Here is an 18,846-nt window from a genome sequence, read left to right as displayed (position 1 = left end):
TAGTACTGAAATTGTAATACTAAATGAGTGTTCTAAAGCACCAAATCTAATTCAGCTAATCCGCTAATTAAATTAAATTGTTAAACAATATCAATGGATTCGTACGGAAGTTACCGGTAGATCACAAGTGAGCAATTCGGTAGAGCTTCGCCACTTTTCTTCTCCTCACCCCTCTTTTTTTTTGAATTTTTGGTGCAATTTTTGGGCTCAAATGAGAAGAGAATGGAGGCCAGGGTTTATATAGGGTGGGAGACCCCCTGTCGCCCCCACACACCCCCGACCAAGGACCTCTTTGCAAATTAAAAAAAAATTCATTAAGGTCCTATCGCCCCTGGGCGGGCGACCGGTGGCTATTTTTGAAATTTTTCAAAACAGACATATATTTTTGAAATTTTTATTTTTTTTAAATATAAAAGAAAGCCGCGCAGGTGCTCTTTCGCCTTTTTGGGCCAGCCCAATACGGGATGGTGGGGCAATACCGCAATAGCATGCTGTTTTGCTCGTTTGGGCTCTACTATGCACAATTTGGCCTATTACTTGTATACATCTCCAACCTCTAAAAAAAAACTTGTATACATCTCCTATATATATATACACACATATATTCTGGTATTTTTCTTGCAAAATTGTTGGGCGTTCAGGTACACCCATACGGCCATACCCATATGCTGTTCCGCCCCTGGTTCTATTAGAATGGACTTAGCTTCTCAAACAGCACATGTGCATGCAATTGAGTAAACATAACGAGTGTTTGGATTCAAGTGCTATTGCTTTTGAAGTGTTAACCTGCAGCACTAACTTATTCAGATAGGAGTACTTACAGAGTGAGCTAATTTTTTTCTATCTCTATCTCTACTACTAAAAAGAACGATTGGGAGAAAAAACCTTGATGCGACAAGGACCCTCCAACCGATCGAAACCCTTCAATCTCGTTCGTCCAGCGCGCCTGTTCGCCACTCCAACCCGTCGCAGAACTTGCGATCCGTGATCCCCTCTCCCCCGTCCTATGCCCACACAACAACCGCCCCACTTCGCACGGCCCGACGCTCCGCACGCCATCTCCATCTCCCTCGCCCTTCCTCGACTTCGACGCCGCTTCAAACAATCTGTCGCCGCCGACCCGCTCCGATCTGATCGCCCTCCACCACTTACGATGAGCGCCCCTTGTGTGTTTTCCCGGCGCCCTCCACCACCGACGATGAGCGGCGGCATCATCTCCTTCCCATCCTCATCATCAGACTCGTTCGCAGCCTTCCTGCGGCCGCCGCGATCATCCTCTGCGCTCCGCGCCGCCGCGGTCTTCCTCGGCCCTTGAGCATCCGCCCGGCATCCACCACCACCGACGACGAGCTCGCGTGGCGCCGCGCCGTCACCACGTGCGGCGGCATCATCTCCTCCCGTCCTCATCGTCGGAATCGTCTGCACCGCGCCCATCCTGCACGCGCCATGCCGCCGCGCTCTTCCCCGGCACACCGGCACGGCGCACCCTCACTGGCGATGACTGCCTCGGTGCTATGGTGCCAGCTCCTGGCACCACCGCCCTCACGGGCACGGCCACCCCTGCACTGCTCTTTGACGCGCCGCCCTCGGCGAGGAGGAGCTTCTCGTGCTACCGTAGCCGGTTCTTACTCCAGTACTCGTCCAAGGCACGTGGAGCCGCATCCAGGGGCAATTCTATTTATCGCGCGCGGCTGACAGCCATCGCGTCGCAGAAGTTGCTACGGAGTTCCGCTGTGTTGTTCGGCTGTTCCGTACGCTGGACGTGGCATCGATTTTTCTTTCTTTTCATCCGGCTCATCTAATACTATTTCACTTTCTATTAGGTCGGTCCATATTAATTCAACACATGTTCTCGTATCAATTCGTCAGCTACTCAGTTCTCGATTTTCTACCCAGAAGGTGATATGGAATTTGCAGGCCTCATTTTATCATTATTTTAATTTTGTTAATACATTAGGATGGACCAATGACACGTAGGATTCTCGTTTCTTTCTTCTAATCCTAATTTTACTTCTTTAATTTGATTTAGGAGTTGTTTGATTTCAGGGACTAAACTTTAGACTATGGCACATTAAAAAGAATCTTGATATTTATTAGTATTAAATGAAGTTTGATTGTAAAACTAACTGTAGAATTCTGGGCTAAACTGCGAGACAAATCTAATGAGGTATATTAATTCATAATTAATAAATTGTACTGTAGCATTACTGTAGCAAATCATAGATTATTTAGGCTCATTAGATTCGTATCACAAATTAGCACTCATCTGTCAAAAAAAATTTTATAAACAAATTTTATTTGGTACACCTAAACAGTAAGATTTCTTTTGATGTGATAGGGGCTAAAAAACTGATGGAAACAAACATAGTTTTAGCTTTTGCCTTCGTGCATTAGGTACGGGGCGTTTATTCGTCGCGCGTGTTTTTTGCGCGCCGCTGCGTCGCCGGAGGCTTTCCCCCTATTCAATTGTACAATCTGTTTAGCATCTTGAAGTGTTAAACAACATTTAGAATTCTGGAACATTTTAAAGTGTTTATAACATTTATTCAGAACTTTTTCAAATGTTCTAATGTTTCTGTACAATTCTGAAATGTTTTACAAACATATATGAAATGTTTCGAAACAATTTGAAATATTATCCAAACAAACCTGAAATATTTTTTAATCATTCAAAATATTATGAAGTGTTTAACACTATTTATTGGAAACTTTTCATGTTCCAAAACAAATCAGCATGTTCCGGAACACTCTGAAATGTTCCAAAAGAAAGTCCTCAATGTTTCAGAACTTTTACCAAATGTTCTAATGTTCCAGTACAATTTTGAAATGTTTCTCCAAACATATCTGCAATATTTTACAACCATATTTGAAATATTTTGAAACAATCTGAAATATTTGTAAACAAACCTAAAAATATTTTTTAATCATTCAAAACATTATAAAGTGTTTAACACTATTTATTGGATAATTTTCATGCAAACACTGACAGCCTGTTCGGCTAAGCTGAAATGGCTAGGCTGGAGATAACCAGCTCTAGCCAGCACCAGCCAGGGGCAGACCGGCTGATTCTGCAACCATTCATCATCTTCTGCAGGCACACGCGAACTAAGCCAACCATTCATATGGTAACACTTTTGAAAAATGTTCAGGAACACTTTTGAAAACGTTCCGGAACACTATAGAAATGTTCCGGAATTTTATGAATTGTTTCGGATTACTTTCGAAAATATCCTGACAGACTTTTTGAAAACCATATTAACGCTCCGGAACAATGTTCCAAAACACTTGTGACAATGAAACATTATAGAAATATTCCGAAATTCTTTTGAAAATAATGCAGAACACTTTTTGAATTGTTCCGGAACACATTTTGAAATGTCCCTGAACACTTTTGAGAACCATCTTAATGTTTCAGAACAATGTTCCTGAGCACTTTTTTGAATTGTTCCGGAACACTTTTGAAAAACGTTCGGGAACACTTTTGAAAATATTCCAGAATATTTTTTAAATTTGTCTTAATATTTTGAAACAATGTTCCGGAACATTACAGAAATGTTCTAGAAAACTTTTGAAAATATTGCGAAACACTTTTAAAAAATTTCGAAACACTTTTGAAAATGTTTAGGAATACTTTTGAAAATGTTCCGGAACACTATAGAAATGTTCTGGAACTTTTTGAATTGTTTCGGAACACTTTTGAAAATATTCCGAAACACTTTTTGAAAACCGTCTTAATGTTCCGGAACAATGTTCCTGAGCACTTTTTTGAATTGTTCCGGAACACTTTTGAAACACATTCGGGAACACTTTTGAAAATATTCCATAATATTTTTGAAAACCGTCTTAATGTTTCGGAACAATGTTCCCAAACACTATAAAAATGTTCCAGAATACTTTTTGGAAAATGTTTCCCAAAAGTGTTCCGGTCTTAATGTTCTTTCGGATCTCTTTTGAAAATAATGCGGAACACTTTTTGAAATATTTTGAAACACTTTTGAAATTGTTCCGGAACAAAGTGTTCCGGAACACTTTTGAGAACCGCCTTAATGTTCCGGAATAATGTTCCTAAGCACTTTTTTGAATTGCTCCTGAACACTTATGAAAAACGTTCGGGAACACTTTTGAAAATATTTCAGAACATTTTTGAAAATCGTCTTAATGTTTCGGAACAATGTTCCAAAACACTTGTGACAATGTTTCGGAACACTATAGAAATGTTCACGAACACTATTGAAAATATTGCGAAATACTTTTGAAATATTTCAGAACACTTTTGAAAATGCTCAGGAACACTTTTGAAAACGTTCCAGAACACTAAAGAAATGTTCCAGAACTTTATGAATTGTTTCGGAACACTTTTGAAAATATTCCGGAACACTTTTTGAAAACCGTCTTAATGTTCCGGAACAATATTCCGAAACACTTGTGACAATGTTCTGGAGCACACTTTTGAAAATGTTTGGAATGTTCCAGAACACTTTTTAAAATGTTTCGGAATACTTTTGAAATGTTTCCGGAACACTTTTGAAAAAGAAACACTTTAGAGAACTGTCTTAATGTTCTGGAACAATATAGAAATGTTCCGGAACTCTTTTGAAAATACTGCGGAACAATTTTTGAAATGTTTCGGAACATTTTTTGAAATTGTTCCTAAACGCTTTTGAAATGTTCCGGAACACTTTTTGAAAAACCGCGGCATTATGAAAACAAATATATCTGTAAAGTATTAAACAATTAAAATTATTTACAAAATACCCTTAAACAATTTGAACTGTTATTGAAACATTAGGAAAATAAATTTTCCAGAACATTTACAAAATACCCTTAGGCCCCGTTTGGATGTAGGCATTGAAGCTTGAAATTCGGAATTGGTATTGAGGGCATCCAATACCAGCTGTTTGGATGTTCCAGGAATCGGCATTGAAAACTCTCACCAATACCGAATAGAATTCGGCGTACCACCGCACCCCCTCCCGCAATACTGAGCTCTCCACCTCCATATTGTCTGGAATCGTCCTCCCCGCATCTCCTCTCTTCCTCCCCCTATCCCTGAGCTCCGCCTCCGCTCCCTCTTCCTCCCCGCATCCCTCTCTACCTCTCCTCACTCCCTTCTCCCTCTCCCTCTCCCCGCTCCCCTCTCCTCTCTCTTGCACGCATCTTGCAGGGCCGCCACGGAGCCGCACCGCCTGCAGCATCCCATCGCCGTCGAAGAGGTGGTGCCCGGCGCGCGGCGTGTGGAGCGAGTCCCTCTGCTGGGTCTAGCAGCCCACTCCCCCCGCGTGCGAGGCCGCCGCCGAGGCCGCCGGATGAGGCTGGGTCCGCCGTCCGCGCCGCCCCTCTGCCGGGTCTAGCAGCACCCCTCCCCCGCACGCTCGAGGCCGCCGCCGAGGACGGAGCTCGCCCGCCATGGACGCCGGCCGGAGTTCGGCGCGGAGGACGGGGCTCGGCGGCGGCGGCGCGAGTCCAGGACGGAGGAGGACGGAGCTCGCCCGCCATGGATGCCGACTGGAGTTCGGCGCGGAGGACGGGGCTCGGCCCTTTCCATGGACGCCGCCGTCGAGCTCCCCCTAGGTCGAGCTTCGCCCGACATGGATGCCGCCGTCGAACTTCCACCCAAGGTCGGAGCTCTGCCTTTGGTCAATCTCGTACCATATTTCAATTCCATTCTTTTGCATCCAAACAGGAATCAGATTTGAACTACTTGCTATGATTCCAAAAGGCAATTCAATGATCATCCAAACAATGATATTGGCATTATAGCCATTTCAATAACACGGCTGCTTTGGTATTGAACCCAATTCAATTCCAACCCTCTCAATATCTACATCCAAACGGAGCCTTAAACAATTTCACTTCATTGGATATAGTGCAATGAAGCGATTAATTTGAAGCGCTTCCGCATGCCAAAACAAAAAAATTTTGAACCGTGAAAACAACTCAGAAGTACAGAACATTTCCAAACAATTTTTATCAGAACATTTCCCAATAAATATCACTTCTGAAGCAAATGGCAGACCTAACATCCAATTAGCTTAATGGGCCGGGGCCCCAGCTTCCGTTGCCGCTCGCACCATGCTGACGCGCGTGCGGTGCGCGCCCGCCCGCGGCCCGCCCATGCTTCTGCGATGCTGTCGCCTGAACTCGCTTAAAGCTACATATAGACGCCCCCCATCCCAGCAGGCAAGACGGACGCTTTTCTCTCCGCGTGAGCACCTGCAGTACATTAAAAGTGGAACGTATCTGCTCATGAGAGAAGGTAGGCACAATGCCCTCTACATGTTTTTTTTGCTTCCCAGGTTAGAACGATTGTAGCAGCCCTATAGATTGTTGGGATTCTGTGGATTAGCATGCCTATCTGTTAACGGAATATCTATATCTTGATTTCTATGTAAGCAGCCAATCGTTCTAGATTTTTTTTTGATATGGTGGTACCTAATATGGAGTTCTCAGATGGTACAAATATTTTGCAGCTGGATACGATCGATAATATTGCTTGTAGCCCAGGCAGCTGATTGATTTGCCATATTCATTTGCTCCAACCTGTACATGAATATAAATTCAAGTTCAGCGATGAGTAGCCCTGATAATGGGTTGGAACCCGCACCATACCCAACCCCACCCAAAATTAATATATTTAGATACCCAACCCCACCCAACCCAATTAGTTAATTTCTCAACTCTAACCAACCCGCCCCATTATAAGCGGGTAACCCATAAAAACCCATGGGTTCTACTATGCTGAGGAATTTAGTGGTTCTACACTTAATGTGGGGATCACATATATGTCTAGCTACACTACTTTGCACAGAGTATATGTCAGTCATATTGACTCATCTTTAAAAATTTCAGTCAATTTCGATAAAATTTTATAGTGTGAACGCGAGGTTTTAATTCCAGGGTCCGAGTCTTGATGTGGAGCTCACGTGTAGTTCTAGCCACGCTACTTTGCACAGAGTAGCTGCCAGTCGTACTGAGTCATCTCCAACAAATTTCAGTCAATTTCGATAAAATTTTATAGTGTGAACGCGAGATTTTAATTCTAGGGTCCGGCTCTTGATGTGGAGCCCACGTGTAGTTCTAGCCACGCTGCTTTGTACAGAGTAGCTGCCAGTCGTACTGAGTCATCTCCAATAAATTTCAGTCAATTTCAATAAAACTTTATAGTGTGAACGCGAGGTTTTAATTCTAGGGTCCGGCTCTTGATGTGGAGCCCACGTGTACTTCTAGCCACGCTGCTTTGCACAGAGTAGCTGACAGTCGTACTGAGTCATCTCCAACAAATTTCAGTCAATTTCGATAAAATTTTATAGTGTGAAAGCGAGGTTTTAATTCCAGGGTCCGGCTCTTCATGTGGGGCCCGCATGTAGTTCTAGCCACACTGCTTTGCACAAAATAGATGCCAGTCGTACTGAGTCATCTCCAACAAAATTCAGTCAATTTCGATAAAATTTTCTGATATAAACACGTGGTTTTAATTTAAGAGTCCAGCTCTCACGTGGGACCCACATTTATATATAGTTATACTATTTTGTAAAAAGTATCCATTTCAATCCACCCCAACCCGCCTCAACCCGCATTTATATAGAACCCGCCCCGACCCACCCCATTAACTAATACAACCAATTTTAAATCATCCAAACACACTCCATTTCAAAACCCACCCCATAAAACTCATTTCAACCCAACCCATTAGCAGGCCTAGCGATGAGTTTAATTTGCACGGAACCCACAATTTTTTGGGATTAACTCCAGATTATCCCCGCCGATATATATGTATTTGTTCATCTGTTTGATAGGGTAATATCTGATATATAGTTCTCAGTTGCCCTGATATCCTTTGATAGAAATCTTGAATGGAACCATGGTCCTCATTGAATTGCCATGTAGCAAATGAGTCGTCTTGTCGATTGGATAATCATACTTCTCTATTGGCATATCTTCTCCTCCTTTGTCGTCTATACCAATAACTTCAGGTACGTGCTGGTTGGCCACATCATTGAGATCTATAAAGTATAATCTTGTTTAGAAAACATTATGTGTTTTGTACTATAAATCTTTTTGCTGCCCGTAGTAACGCACGGGCATAAAACTAATTAATTAATATATATTTTTTTAAAAAGATATGAGTGGTAGCACTGGTGGAGCCCAGTTAGGACCATACTGGGCTCCGGCCCCCCTTGCTAATAACAAATTTCTGAAGAGTTTAGCATATATGTGTTGTATGCATGGTACGGTGTTTTTTTAGAAAAACTAAGGCAACCCGAGGTTGCCTGAACTTTATTGCATTAAGGAGACAAAATTACAAAGCAATTTACAGGGAGCGCACGCGGGCTCTGGAGAGAAGGAGAGAGAAGAGCCTAAACAATCAATTTAATGCTAAAACTGATTTACATTACGTGGGGAAAAAATAGCTCCAAGCTTCTCGCTTTAACTGACCTGCTAGGGATGAACACCTGTTAGATCAAAGGGAGAAATCTTCACAGCACCTTGAAATCATTAAGTTGGTTTCATCGATCTTCGTGTCGAAAAACTTTGGCATTTCTACATTTCCAAATATTCTGAAAAGGGATTTACCGCCTCCGTTCTGAGGGAAGCAGGAAGCGATGTAACGTCTATTCCGATGAAGGACTAGAAACTACTACTGTAGGGACAAGCAATGAATAGATGGAAGCGATCTTCTTCTACGGAGCGAAACGGGCATTGCCATCACTATGTATGTTACAGTGCAGGAGCCGTGATCTTGTACTTAATCTGCTCCTGTGTAGTAACCAAATGAAGAACCTGCACTTATGTGGAGAATAGTTTCGCCAAATGGCTGGGCAAATGGATCATCCGTGCTCTTGAAAGGAGATGAGATAATGGTCTCTTGAGGTTGGGGTTTCGCCTTTATTTGCTCCAAAGAATGCGTTTGTCATTGGTGGATTCATCAAGTTGAAAAAATGCCATCAAGGCCAAGAGTTCCGTTAAGTCCTGGCCTCCTGGGCTGCAGTTAATTGTGGCCGAAGGGAGAGCTATAAGGTTGTGACAAAAGGAACTCGAGCAACCGTTGAGGCGTCTGGGCGCAGGGAATGTGAAAATAAGGCAGGGTAATTTTGCATGGTTGCATGCATATCCCATACCCATACATCTCACTTCTATTGGGTCTCTGCTAGAGATGTGGAAATTAACTCAGCTAATGGAATATGTATGCTTTGCCAACTGGCCCCCCTTTGGTTTCCTGTCACGCTCCGCCACTGAGTGGTAGTATGCTAAGTTTGTAAAAAAACAGAAGTCTGTATCCCTAGGGGGTGAAAAAGTTTTCACACAGCTTTGACCACTAATTAGAGGTACTAAATGAAGTCTAATTATCGAACCACAACTATTGTTGTAGCTAATGAGGCCTTTAACCATACGATTAGGAAATGATTAGACGCGGTTACTGTAGTATCATTGTAGTCAATTACAATGAAACTTGGCTCATTAGATTCGTTTCGAAAAGTTACACTCATCTGTGAAAAAATTTTACAAATAAACTTCGTTTAGTACTCCATCCATGCATTCGTTTTTTTTTTGAAAAAAATTTCATGCATTCGTTTTTTTTGTGAAATTTTTTTCGTGTTGTCATCCAAACATGACCCCTGTCAGTATAGATGCCGAGGAAAAAAAAACGGTATTGAACTGTACCACCCGATACCACACATATGAAGGCCGTTTTTTGATGGCTCTGAAAATATTTTCATAAAAACTTTTCAGCCCTTTGACTACTAATTAGATATATTAAATAAAATTTAATTACGAAACCACCTCCAGAACTATAGTACTGTAGTAGTTGCTGTAGCTAACGAGGCATTTGACCGTACAATCCGAGGATGATTAGGCGTGGTTACTGTAGCATCACTGTAGCCAATTATGATAGAACTTGGCTCATTAGATTCGTTTCGACAAATTACACCCATCTGTAAAAAAAAAGTTTCGCAAATAAATTTTGTTTAGTACTCCATACATTCCATACATGCATTGTTTTTTTTTTCAAACACGGCCGAAGCTTCGCAGTGGAACTATCCGAGTGACAGTGAGCGTTTATCTCCCGCGCGCGCGGTCCCCACCTGACGACGCGTCCGCCCTCCACCGCCGGCAACAGCTCGCCGGTCAAAGGTGCTGCTTCTAGAATGGCGGCGACGCGGCTCCACGTGCGGGCAACCAACCGTCCCCTCTCCCGCTGGCCGCTGCACGCCACGGTCCAGTCGCCGAGCGCTGACGGGTGACGCCGTGACGGGACTGACTGGTCGTGGGGCGGAGGACGGACGTGTGGAAGTTTCCGAGACGCCGGCCGGGCCGCACACCCGGCACTCCAGCCACGTTTCGCTCTGCCCACAGCTGTCTCTGACAGCTGGCCCCCATCCATCGGCCACCCCGCCCCGGCTCCGAGCGGCCGGCCCCACGTGGCCGTAGCAAGCGCGCCCGGGAACGGGTACCGGCACGCAACGGAACGGAACGGAGCGAGCAGCGCCGCAACGGTTTACCCGCCCGCCCGCCCGCGTTCGGACGGAACGGAACGTGCCGGGAAGTAACGGAGCCGGCGCCGGCCCACATCCGGCCGCCCGTTCGGCCGCCCGCCACCCCGATCCGGCCGTCCATCGGTCGACGCCGCTCGCGCGTCCGGCCGACGCTGGCAGGTGGGCCCACGCGCCGGGTTCCCCTTCCCCGCTCCCCCTCCTCGTCTCCTCTCCTCTATTAAACCCCGGCTCCGGCAGGCGGCGGCGGGGAACGAGCGGCGGCTCCTCTCCTCTCCTGTCCTCTGCTCTGCTGTTCGGAGCAGCCTGTTCCAACCCGACTCCTCCATCTTCCTTCGCGCGAGGCCTGGTGGCCGATCGGCTGGCCGGTTCCGATCCGGCGGGGCTTGGTGCTCGAGGCGATCGCATCGTCGTCATCGGCCGCTCGCGCCGTTCGATTGGTACGCGTCGAGACACCTTTCCCTCTGCTTGTGCGGTCGCGCGGCGCGTTGATCCGTCCTGCTCCCGCTGTTTTCGCTTCTCCTCCCCTCGGGATGCCCGTGCCCGTAGCTGTGCTCGTGATTTGGTCTTGGGGTCACTAGAAAGATCCGCCCTGTTAGTTTGCAGTAATCTCTAGACATTTCCGCCAGGGAATAGAAGCATATTGTCTTAGATGGTGACAGTTCCTTGGGGAATTCCCCTGTTCTTGCTCCATTTCTTCTCTGAATTGCTGCTGTTTTGCCCAGAAAAGGCGGAAATTGCGGGAAATTTAGTCCAGGCCTGAGACCTATGAGTTTTTTTTGTTTCCCAACTTTTGTTAAATCTTTTGGTAATTTATTTGATTATTAACTCGGTTCTGGTAAAATTAGGAGGATCCGTTGCGTTTCAGTCATCCAGATTTCTGCGTTGCAAATGATTTATTTTGGCGTTTTTCTGACCGAAATCTGCTTCACAGGGGGCCATATGGACAACCCCGCGCCGCCACCGAATGCCGCGGCCGGCGCGCCGTCGCCGTCGCGGCGGCTGCCGGACTTCCAGCAGTCGGTGCGTCTCAAGTACGTGAAGCTGGGGTACCACTACCTCATCTCCCACGGCATGTACCTGCTGCTCACCCCGCTGATGGCGCTCGTGGCCGTGCACCTCTCCACGCTCTCCCCGCGCGACGTCGCCGACCTGTGGGCGCACCTCCGCCTCAACCTCGTCTCCGTGCTCGCCTGCTCCGCGCTCCTCGTCTTCCTCGCCACCGCCTACTTCCTCACCCGGCCGCGCCCCGTGTACCTGGTCGACTTCGCCTGCTACAAGCCGGGGCCCGAGCGCCGGTGCTCGCGCGACACCTTCATGCGCTGCTCCCGCCTCACGGGCTCCTTCTCTGACGCCAGCCTCGAGTTCCAGCGCAAGATCCTCGAGCGCTCAGGGCTCGGCGAGGACACGTACCTGCCCCCCGCCGTCACGAGCGTGCCGCCCAGCCCGTCCATGGACGCGGCGCGCGCCGAGGCGCGGGAGGTCATGTTCGGCGCCGTGGACGAGCTGCTCGCCAAGACGGGCGTGCGGCCCAAGGACATCGGCGTCCTGGTCGTCAACTGCAGCCTCTTCAACCCGACGCCGTCGCTGTCGGCCATAGTGGTGAACCACTACAAGCTCCGGGGCAACATCGTGAGCTACAACCTCGGCGGCATGGGCTGCAGCGCCGGGCTGCTGTCCGTGGACCTCGCCAAGGACCTGCTGCAGACGCACCCGGGGTCGTACGCGCTGGTGATCAGCACGGAGAACATCACGCTCAACTGGTACTCGGGCAACGACCGCTCCAAGCTCGTGTCCAACTGCCTGTTCCGGATGGGTGGCGCGGCGGTGCTGCTCTCCAACCGGGGCGCCGACCGGCGGCGCGCCAAGTACGAGCTGGTGCACACCGTGCGCACGCACAAGGGCGCCGACGACCGGTGCTTCGGGTGCGTGACGCAGGAGGAGGACGGCGAGGGCCGCGTCGGCGTGTCGCTGTCGCGGGACCTGATGGCCGTCGCCGGCGACGCGCTCAAGACCAACATCACGACGCTGGGCCCGCTGGTGCTGCCGCTGTCGGAGCAGCTGCTGTTCATGGCGTCGCTGGCCGCCAGGAAGCTGCTCGGGGCGAAGCGGGTGCGGCGGCCGTACATCCCGGACTTCAAGCTGGCGTTCGAGCACTTCTGCATCCACGCCGGCGGCCGCGCCGTGCTGGACGAGCTGGAGAGCAACCTGGCGCTCACGGACTGGCACATGGAGCCGTCGCGGATGACGCTGCACCGGTTCGGGAACACGTCCAGCAGCTCGCTCTGGTACGAGCTCGCCTACAGCGAGGCCAAGGGCAGGATCCGGCGGCGCGACCGGGTGTGGCAGATCGCCTTCGGGTCGGGGTTCAAGTGCAACAGCGCCGTGTGGCGGGCGCTCCGGTCGGTGAACCCGGCGGAGGAGACCGCCAACCCGTGGATGGACGAGATCGACAGGTTCCCCGTGGATGTTCCCAAGGTCTCCAAGGTTTCCAGCGACTGAAATGCTCTCGACCTGCCATTGCCGTTCCTTCAGTTCAGAGTTCGCAATTCTTTGTTGGGAATTCGTCATACCGTAGATCATCATCAGCTTCTCTGACTCTGAGCTCGGGTTATACATACGTGACATTTGTTGTTGTTTCTGTTCTGTATACCACTCGTTTTATATATAGCTAGCTGATTGTGCTCAGCCCTGACAATTGTGCCTTTTTTTGCGGTTAACAATCATTGACCCTTTTGCGGTTTTGCCCTTAGGCCCTCTTCCAAAAAAATTTTTTACGGTATCCGTCACATTGGATTTTCAGACATATGCATGAAACATTAATTATAGTTGAAAAAATAACTCATTACATAGTTTAACAGTAAACGACGAGACAAATTTTTTAAGTCTAATTAATTTATAATTAGACATTAATTGTCTAATAATAATAAAAGTGCTACAGTATCAAAATTCAAAAATTTTGGCCAACTAAATAAGCCTGCTCCGTTCGCACACTGCGTTGACGAGGTACAAATGCTCAATTTCACCCTCAGAGGCGAGAAAAAAATAACGGTCAATTTCAATTTGCTTATATTTCAAAATAATTTGTCCGGCTCTTTCAGCGCGAACTATCCGAGTGTGCTGCAACTGCAGTTAGGAGACCGGCCCCAAACTTCCACCATCTCGTCCCGGTGCTGTTACATGAAACCCATCCCTATTACACCAGACCACCCACAGAGCATTACTACAATCAAGAAGAAGAAGAAGAATTACTACACTCCTAATTAAAGAGAATAGTGGACGAAAGAACTAAAAATGTGTCATGTTGTGAAACATTAAGCATGGTTCATTGCAGGTGACGATCTTATGTTTTTTTAGGATGGGGGAGCATCCGCACCTGATTTCATTGATAGGCTTTTAGGCAAGCCAAAATGCTACAACATTTGAGTTTTAGCAATTTTACAATAGCCCAACACAACACCTAGATCAGAGAGGGAAACACGCACAATTCAAGATACAAAGCCAAGACACAAGCTAGAAAGACAACCACCGATCGTCGATGGGAGCCGCCACCGAACAACGTACTCGCCGAATATATTGCAGCCGTTGCACCTCCACACCACCCCTCGTAGCTACGCCGCTCCGCTGTCACCCTCCTTCTGAGGGTTAGGCCAACAGAGTGGGGACTAAAGGCGGCGGATAGGGCGCAAACTGAAGCTCACCAGAAATGACAACCTTCCCTTTGATGCTGATGGAACCACCTTTCAGAGCGCATCCAGGCTCCACGTCTCACCATCCAACGCCATACAAGGGGAGGAAGCCTTGAAGGGGGATGGTGAAAGAGGTGGAAACACCACCTGGCATAAGGTTTGGTGGCACCACCAACAAAAAAATCGCCGACGGAGCAGAGGCGCCGAATGGGGGACACCAATCGATTTATATGTGCACATCTCCAATGTTCAAAAAGTAAGCAGTGCGCAAGACAGCAGATCCTACTTCAGTACTTAACAGTATACCTTTAAAACCTTTGTAGTCACTGAGCCATACTTGCTTTCAAGTACTCCATGACTGAGGAGCAAGGAGCAATGGACCATAAATAACAAGAAGTAGTTATGTACTGTTAGGTCTACTGAGATTTGATAAAAGCAACAAGCTTTATGTGCAATTAAATGTTCTCGAAAACTTTCTGTGGTTTGCATTACACCGTACCTCTGGGAGGTCTCGCCCTGGATCTTTCAAGCTTTTACCACGCCGAGAGTTATCCTTCGTTGCCTCAGATCTAGAAGTAATCGATCCATCTGCTACACATCATGTATCTATCTCTATACTATAAAGATCGAAAATAATTGAAAACATTTCTCACCTAGAACGGGTCCACCGTACCCCTCACGCTGGACCCATCTGTCAGGATCAAGGGAGGTGGGATGAAGAGTGACCATAAAATTCACGAGTTGGAGAACGTTTTTGCCGAAAAGCAATTGTTTCACTTACCGCAGGCTTGCATACCCGCCCGCACCTACCCGCCGTGCTTGGAAAATACCCGCCCACACCTACCCGCCGTGCTTGGAAAATCAACACCCCACCGTCCAATACTCTTTTTTGTGTTCGAATCCTTATCCATCCATGGCGACCCCGACCGTCGTCTTGGTGCCCATGTGTGGCGCCGGCAAGTTATAGATAACCTCCCCAAGCACGCATCTCCCGGATCCATATCTCCAATTTCTTATTTTCCTCCTCAATCTAATGTGGGCTAAGATACTTATTGGGCCAATCGAGCAATCAGCCATTTGCCGAGGTCGGGCTTCGAGCAATATAAGAGGTGGGCTTCCAAGTACTGAGTGCCTAGGTCTTCCCTTACTCGGGCTTGTTTAGGTCTGTCATCCCGGTATCTTCCAGAACACGGAACCGGTGCCTCTACACCCCTGCGGCTCTGCCTTCTTCCTCCCTGCTCCCGATCACCGATGCATAAATACCCGACCACATTCCTCGCGGCCGCGAACCAGTTAGCATAGCAAAGCCACCCACCCAGCCAAATTCACCACACTCAAATCGCCAGGAGAGCGAGACCGCGAGAGCGCAGCACGTGAAGAGAAGAGAGGAGGGAGGGGCGCCAATATGGCTCGAAAGAATCGCAGGCGCACGAGGAAGATGAAGACGCGCAAGGTTAGCTCACTACGCGACGTGCAGAAGTTGGTGGACATGCATGTCGAGAAGGTGAACAACAAGGCCAGCATCATCGCTCTGTATGCACGGCCTCCTCCGTGCCAGCAGCGTCCACAACATCCTGATGAAGAGGGTTAAGTTGAAGGATGTGGTGGAGAGGATTGAGCAATCCGCTCGTCGACTCTCCAGACACGGTGCCCAGGGCCGCAGGCCTTGCCGACGCCGCCACCGCACCCCGCGCGGCTCCCGCCGACCCCATCCCCATGCTTGACCCCCAGTCTTGCACCTGGCGCAGCCCCTGCTGAATTCGTCCCCACGCCCGGCGCCATAGCTCTTGCCGACCCCGCCACCGCACCCAGCGCAAGCCTCGTTAACCCCGTCCGCGCATGTAGTGCAGCCCTCGCCGACTCCACTCCCAAGCGCGACACGCCAGTCCTCGCCGACCCCGCCGTCGCACCCGGTGTGGGCCCCCGCCGATCCTTTCCGCGCGCATGGCGCAGCCCCCGCCTCGCCGACGTCATTGCACCTCGTATGCTCGTCCAAGCCACTCGACTCGTGGAGGCGGGAGATGCCTTCGGCCACATCCAAATTGGCAGCGAGTCCTAAGGATTCTGGTGCACGTCCTGCGCACAGAAATCGAGGAGGTTGGCCAAGTTATACTAGTACTGATGGAGCGGCACACGCTAGCGGCCGCGCTTGCCAACCTCCATCATCAGTTCAACTATACACAGTGTTTAAAATAATGGGATAAGCCATCTAGTGTTTGGTGTTTGTAGGAGCTAAAAAAGGATTTATCGGGCTATAGCTTAGCTAACCCATTTAGCGGTTCTGTAAATATCATATGTTGAGAAATTGGCGCTCCTAACCTTGACACCGACTTCTCTGTGGACCTTATACCCACTACACCAAGAAGACCTTCCACATAGACACTAATACGAGAGACCAACTCTATATAAGAGGTTAACTCTTTATTCACCATAAACTTAGTACAACACAAGATTCTTACATTCTTTATGTGGCTACCCTAACATGATACTACTACACTACATGCCAACCTTGTTATCTCCCACTTGAGACCTCTTATGCTATGATATGACAAGAGAGGAGGGGAGCATCCTTATTTATAGGACTCCATGGCTCATATGACTTTGTCATGTGTACATCTTCTAAACTCTTCTTAATAAAATATCTAATTTTTTTATTTTTTATGCTTATATATCCATACAAATATCTAATTTTTAGAATACTCTACATTTCACCATGAAGAATAATAACCATGGGTCATGTATACTCTCTAATCTTCTAGAAGCTTCTCACAATTATGTATTTTACTTCAACACCATGCATAAATCTATGAGTAATTTTGAATATAAACATAAAATCAAGAAACTTTCATGTACTAAAGTACATCTTGAGCTTCATTTCCTCATCATTAACGAAATACTAAATTTCATAAATAATGAAGTTCAATACTAAACTAACAATAAATAAAGATTAATTATATGATTTAGCTAGCTAAATAATCCTTAATTAGCGGCTATAACATAACCGGCTATTAGCGGATCTAGCCTTTTTATTAAAGCTAAGAGATGGATATTCTAGCTTTTTTTTCTCCCAAAGGCTATAACCATCCTCTGAAAAAGTAGCCATGTAAGCATTCATTCGAGTTGAATCCTGGGCCAAACTAAACTATGGCCCCTACACTCCAATAAACAAGGCATAAGAGAGCAACCTTTTTTCTTTTAAAAGCTGCAGCCTGAGGAGCAAGACATGGCAGGTGGGACTGATCCATTTCTTTATTTGCGAGGAGTCAACCCCCAGCGACGTTTCGACTTCTCTCTCCTTGAAGATTCGCTTACTCCAGTGGTAAATTTGACTCATGCATACGCCAGCTCTGATGAGGATTCGCTTTCAACTTCTCACTAGAGAAGCCCTCAGTACACCCGAGGTCAGGTCTGGAACATGAGGGTGGAGGGTAAGGATTTCAAGCTCCTGTGAGTTAGAGCTGATTGGAGTTGTGCAGTTGACTGAGGATTTTGCTCTTATGAATTATGCAGTTATTGGGGGTTTTGAGCGTGAAAATTGGGTATTAGCGGCTGTTGATTGGTGTGTTTGAACTTCAGTATATTGGGTAAGTGGCTGTTCAGCAATATGCATGGAGTTTGATGCATTGACCGAATAGAAGTGGGTAGAGAGGGTAGCCCGGCTAGCTTAGATGCCAACCTCTGAAAAAGGAGGGCTGGAGTTCGAATCCCAGGCGGCGCACCTCGCTAGGAGTGAGGGCGTCGCCAGCTAGGCGTATCGTAGAGAGAATCTGGCTTACCACTTAAGGTTCCAAAGAACCTTAACCCAACCTCTGGTCTCCAATTGACTGAATTGAAGTGAATAGTTACTAAATAGAATGATTTGAACAGCTATGTTCCTGTTTGCTCTACTTAATGCTTATTCTGCCAGAAACGACACAGTGGACTGCCTCCTGGGGGCTTTTATACATCTTGTGGAAGATAGTTAAGCAACTTATCTTTACAGCCCACTAAGGCCCATTTGTTGGAAAAATTGTTGAACTAATATTTCGAAAATATTAAACCAACATTTTACAAATATTGATTCAACAATTGCAAAATGTTAAACCAGCATTTCAAAAATATTGAATCAATATTTTAAAAATGTTGAACCAATATTTTTTCCTCATCTTCTCCAGCGTTGGCTGTCTGCGGCGCGGGCGACATTGGCGGAGCACATGGCGGCCTGCGCATGGTGGAGTAGGGGTGACGTGTGGTGGAGCAAGCGGCGGCGAGCAGCGCGCGGCGAAGGAGCAAGAGGTGCAGCGGAGGAGCAGGCGGCGGCGGCGGTGGGAGGGGGCCAGGGCGGGGAAGAGAGTGCTGGGAGAAAGACAGGGAAGAAAGAGGAAGGACAGGGGAGAGAGGCAGGGAAGAAAGAGGAAGCTAGAGTTAGGGTGGATCCAACTATCCAAGGGCTGTCATCGTTTGCACGAATCTCAAACACTAGAACCGAAAGATTCATAGATTTTCCACTGCCTCCTCAGCTCCTCCTGCCATCCCACATGGGCCAACTGCGTGCAACAGCTAGAAGCAGAGAGGCCCATCAAACATCTTCCGGTGTGGGGTGTGGCTTGTTTGGCAACCCGACCCGACCAAATGGTTAGAAACGAAGTACCGAGCGATACGAATGCACACTACGTTAACAAGGC

The 18,846-nt window shown here is 47.5% G+C and overlaps 1 protein-coding gene across 1 annotated transcript; it reads left to right on the top strand.

Annotated features, from left to right (window-relative positions):
* Window positions 1-10,730: 10,730 nt before the first annotated feature.
* On the top strand, window positions 10,731-13,191 carry LOC120684526 (3-ketoacyl-CoA synthase 11-like). Its single transcript, XM_039966408.1, has 2 exons — window positions 10,731-10,933; window positions 11,428-13,191. The coding sequence occupies exon 2, from the start codon at window positions 11,436-11,438 to the stop codon at window positions 12,993-12,995; it is 1,560 nt and encodes a 519-aa protein (XP_039822342.1). The 5' UTR covers window positions 10,731-10,933; window positions 11,428-11,435; the 3' UTR covers window positions 12,996-13,191.
* The last annotated feature ends 5,655 nt before the right edge of the window (window positions 13,192-18,846 follow it).

The sequence above is a fragment of the Panicum virgatum genome, chromosome 1K (assembly GCF_016808335.1).
Source record: "Panicum virgatum strain AP13 chromosome 1K, P.virgatum_v5, whole genome shotgun sequence".
Taxonomy (NCBI): domain Eukaryota; kingdom Viridiplantae; phylum Streptophyta; class Magnoliopsida; order Poales; family Poaceae; genus Panicum; species Panicum virgatum.
Note: the sequence above shows the minus strand (reverse complement) of the source record. Positions and strands in the feature narration are given on the sequence as shown.

Excerpts from the sequence above, each read along its gene's own strand:
- LOC120684526 (XM_039966408.1), top strand. The coding sequence starts at position 11,436 with ATGGACAACCCCGCGCCGCCACCGAATGCCGCGGCCGGCGCGCCGTCG.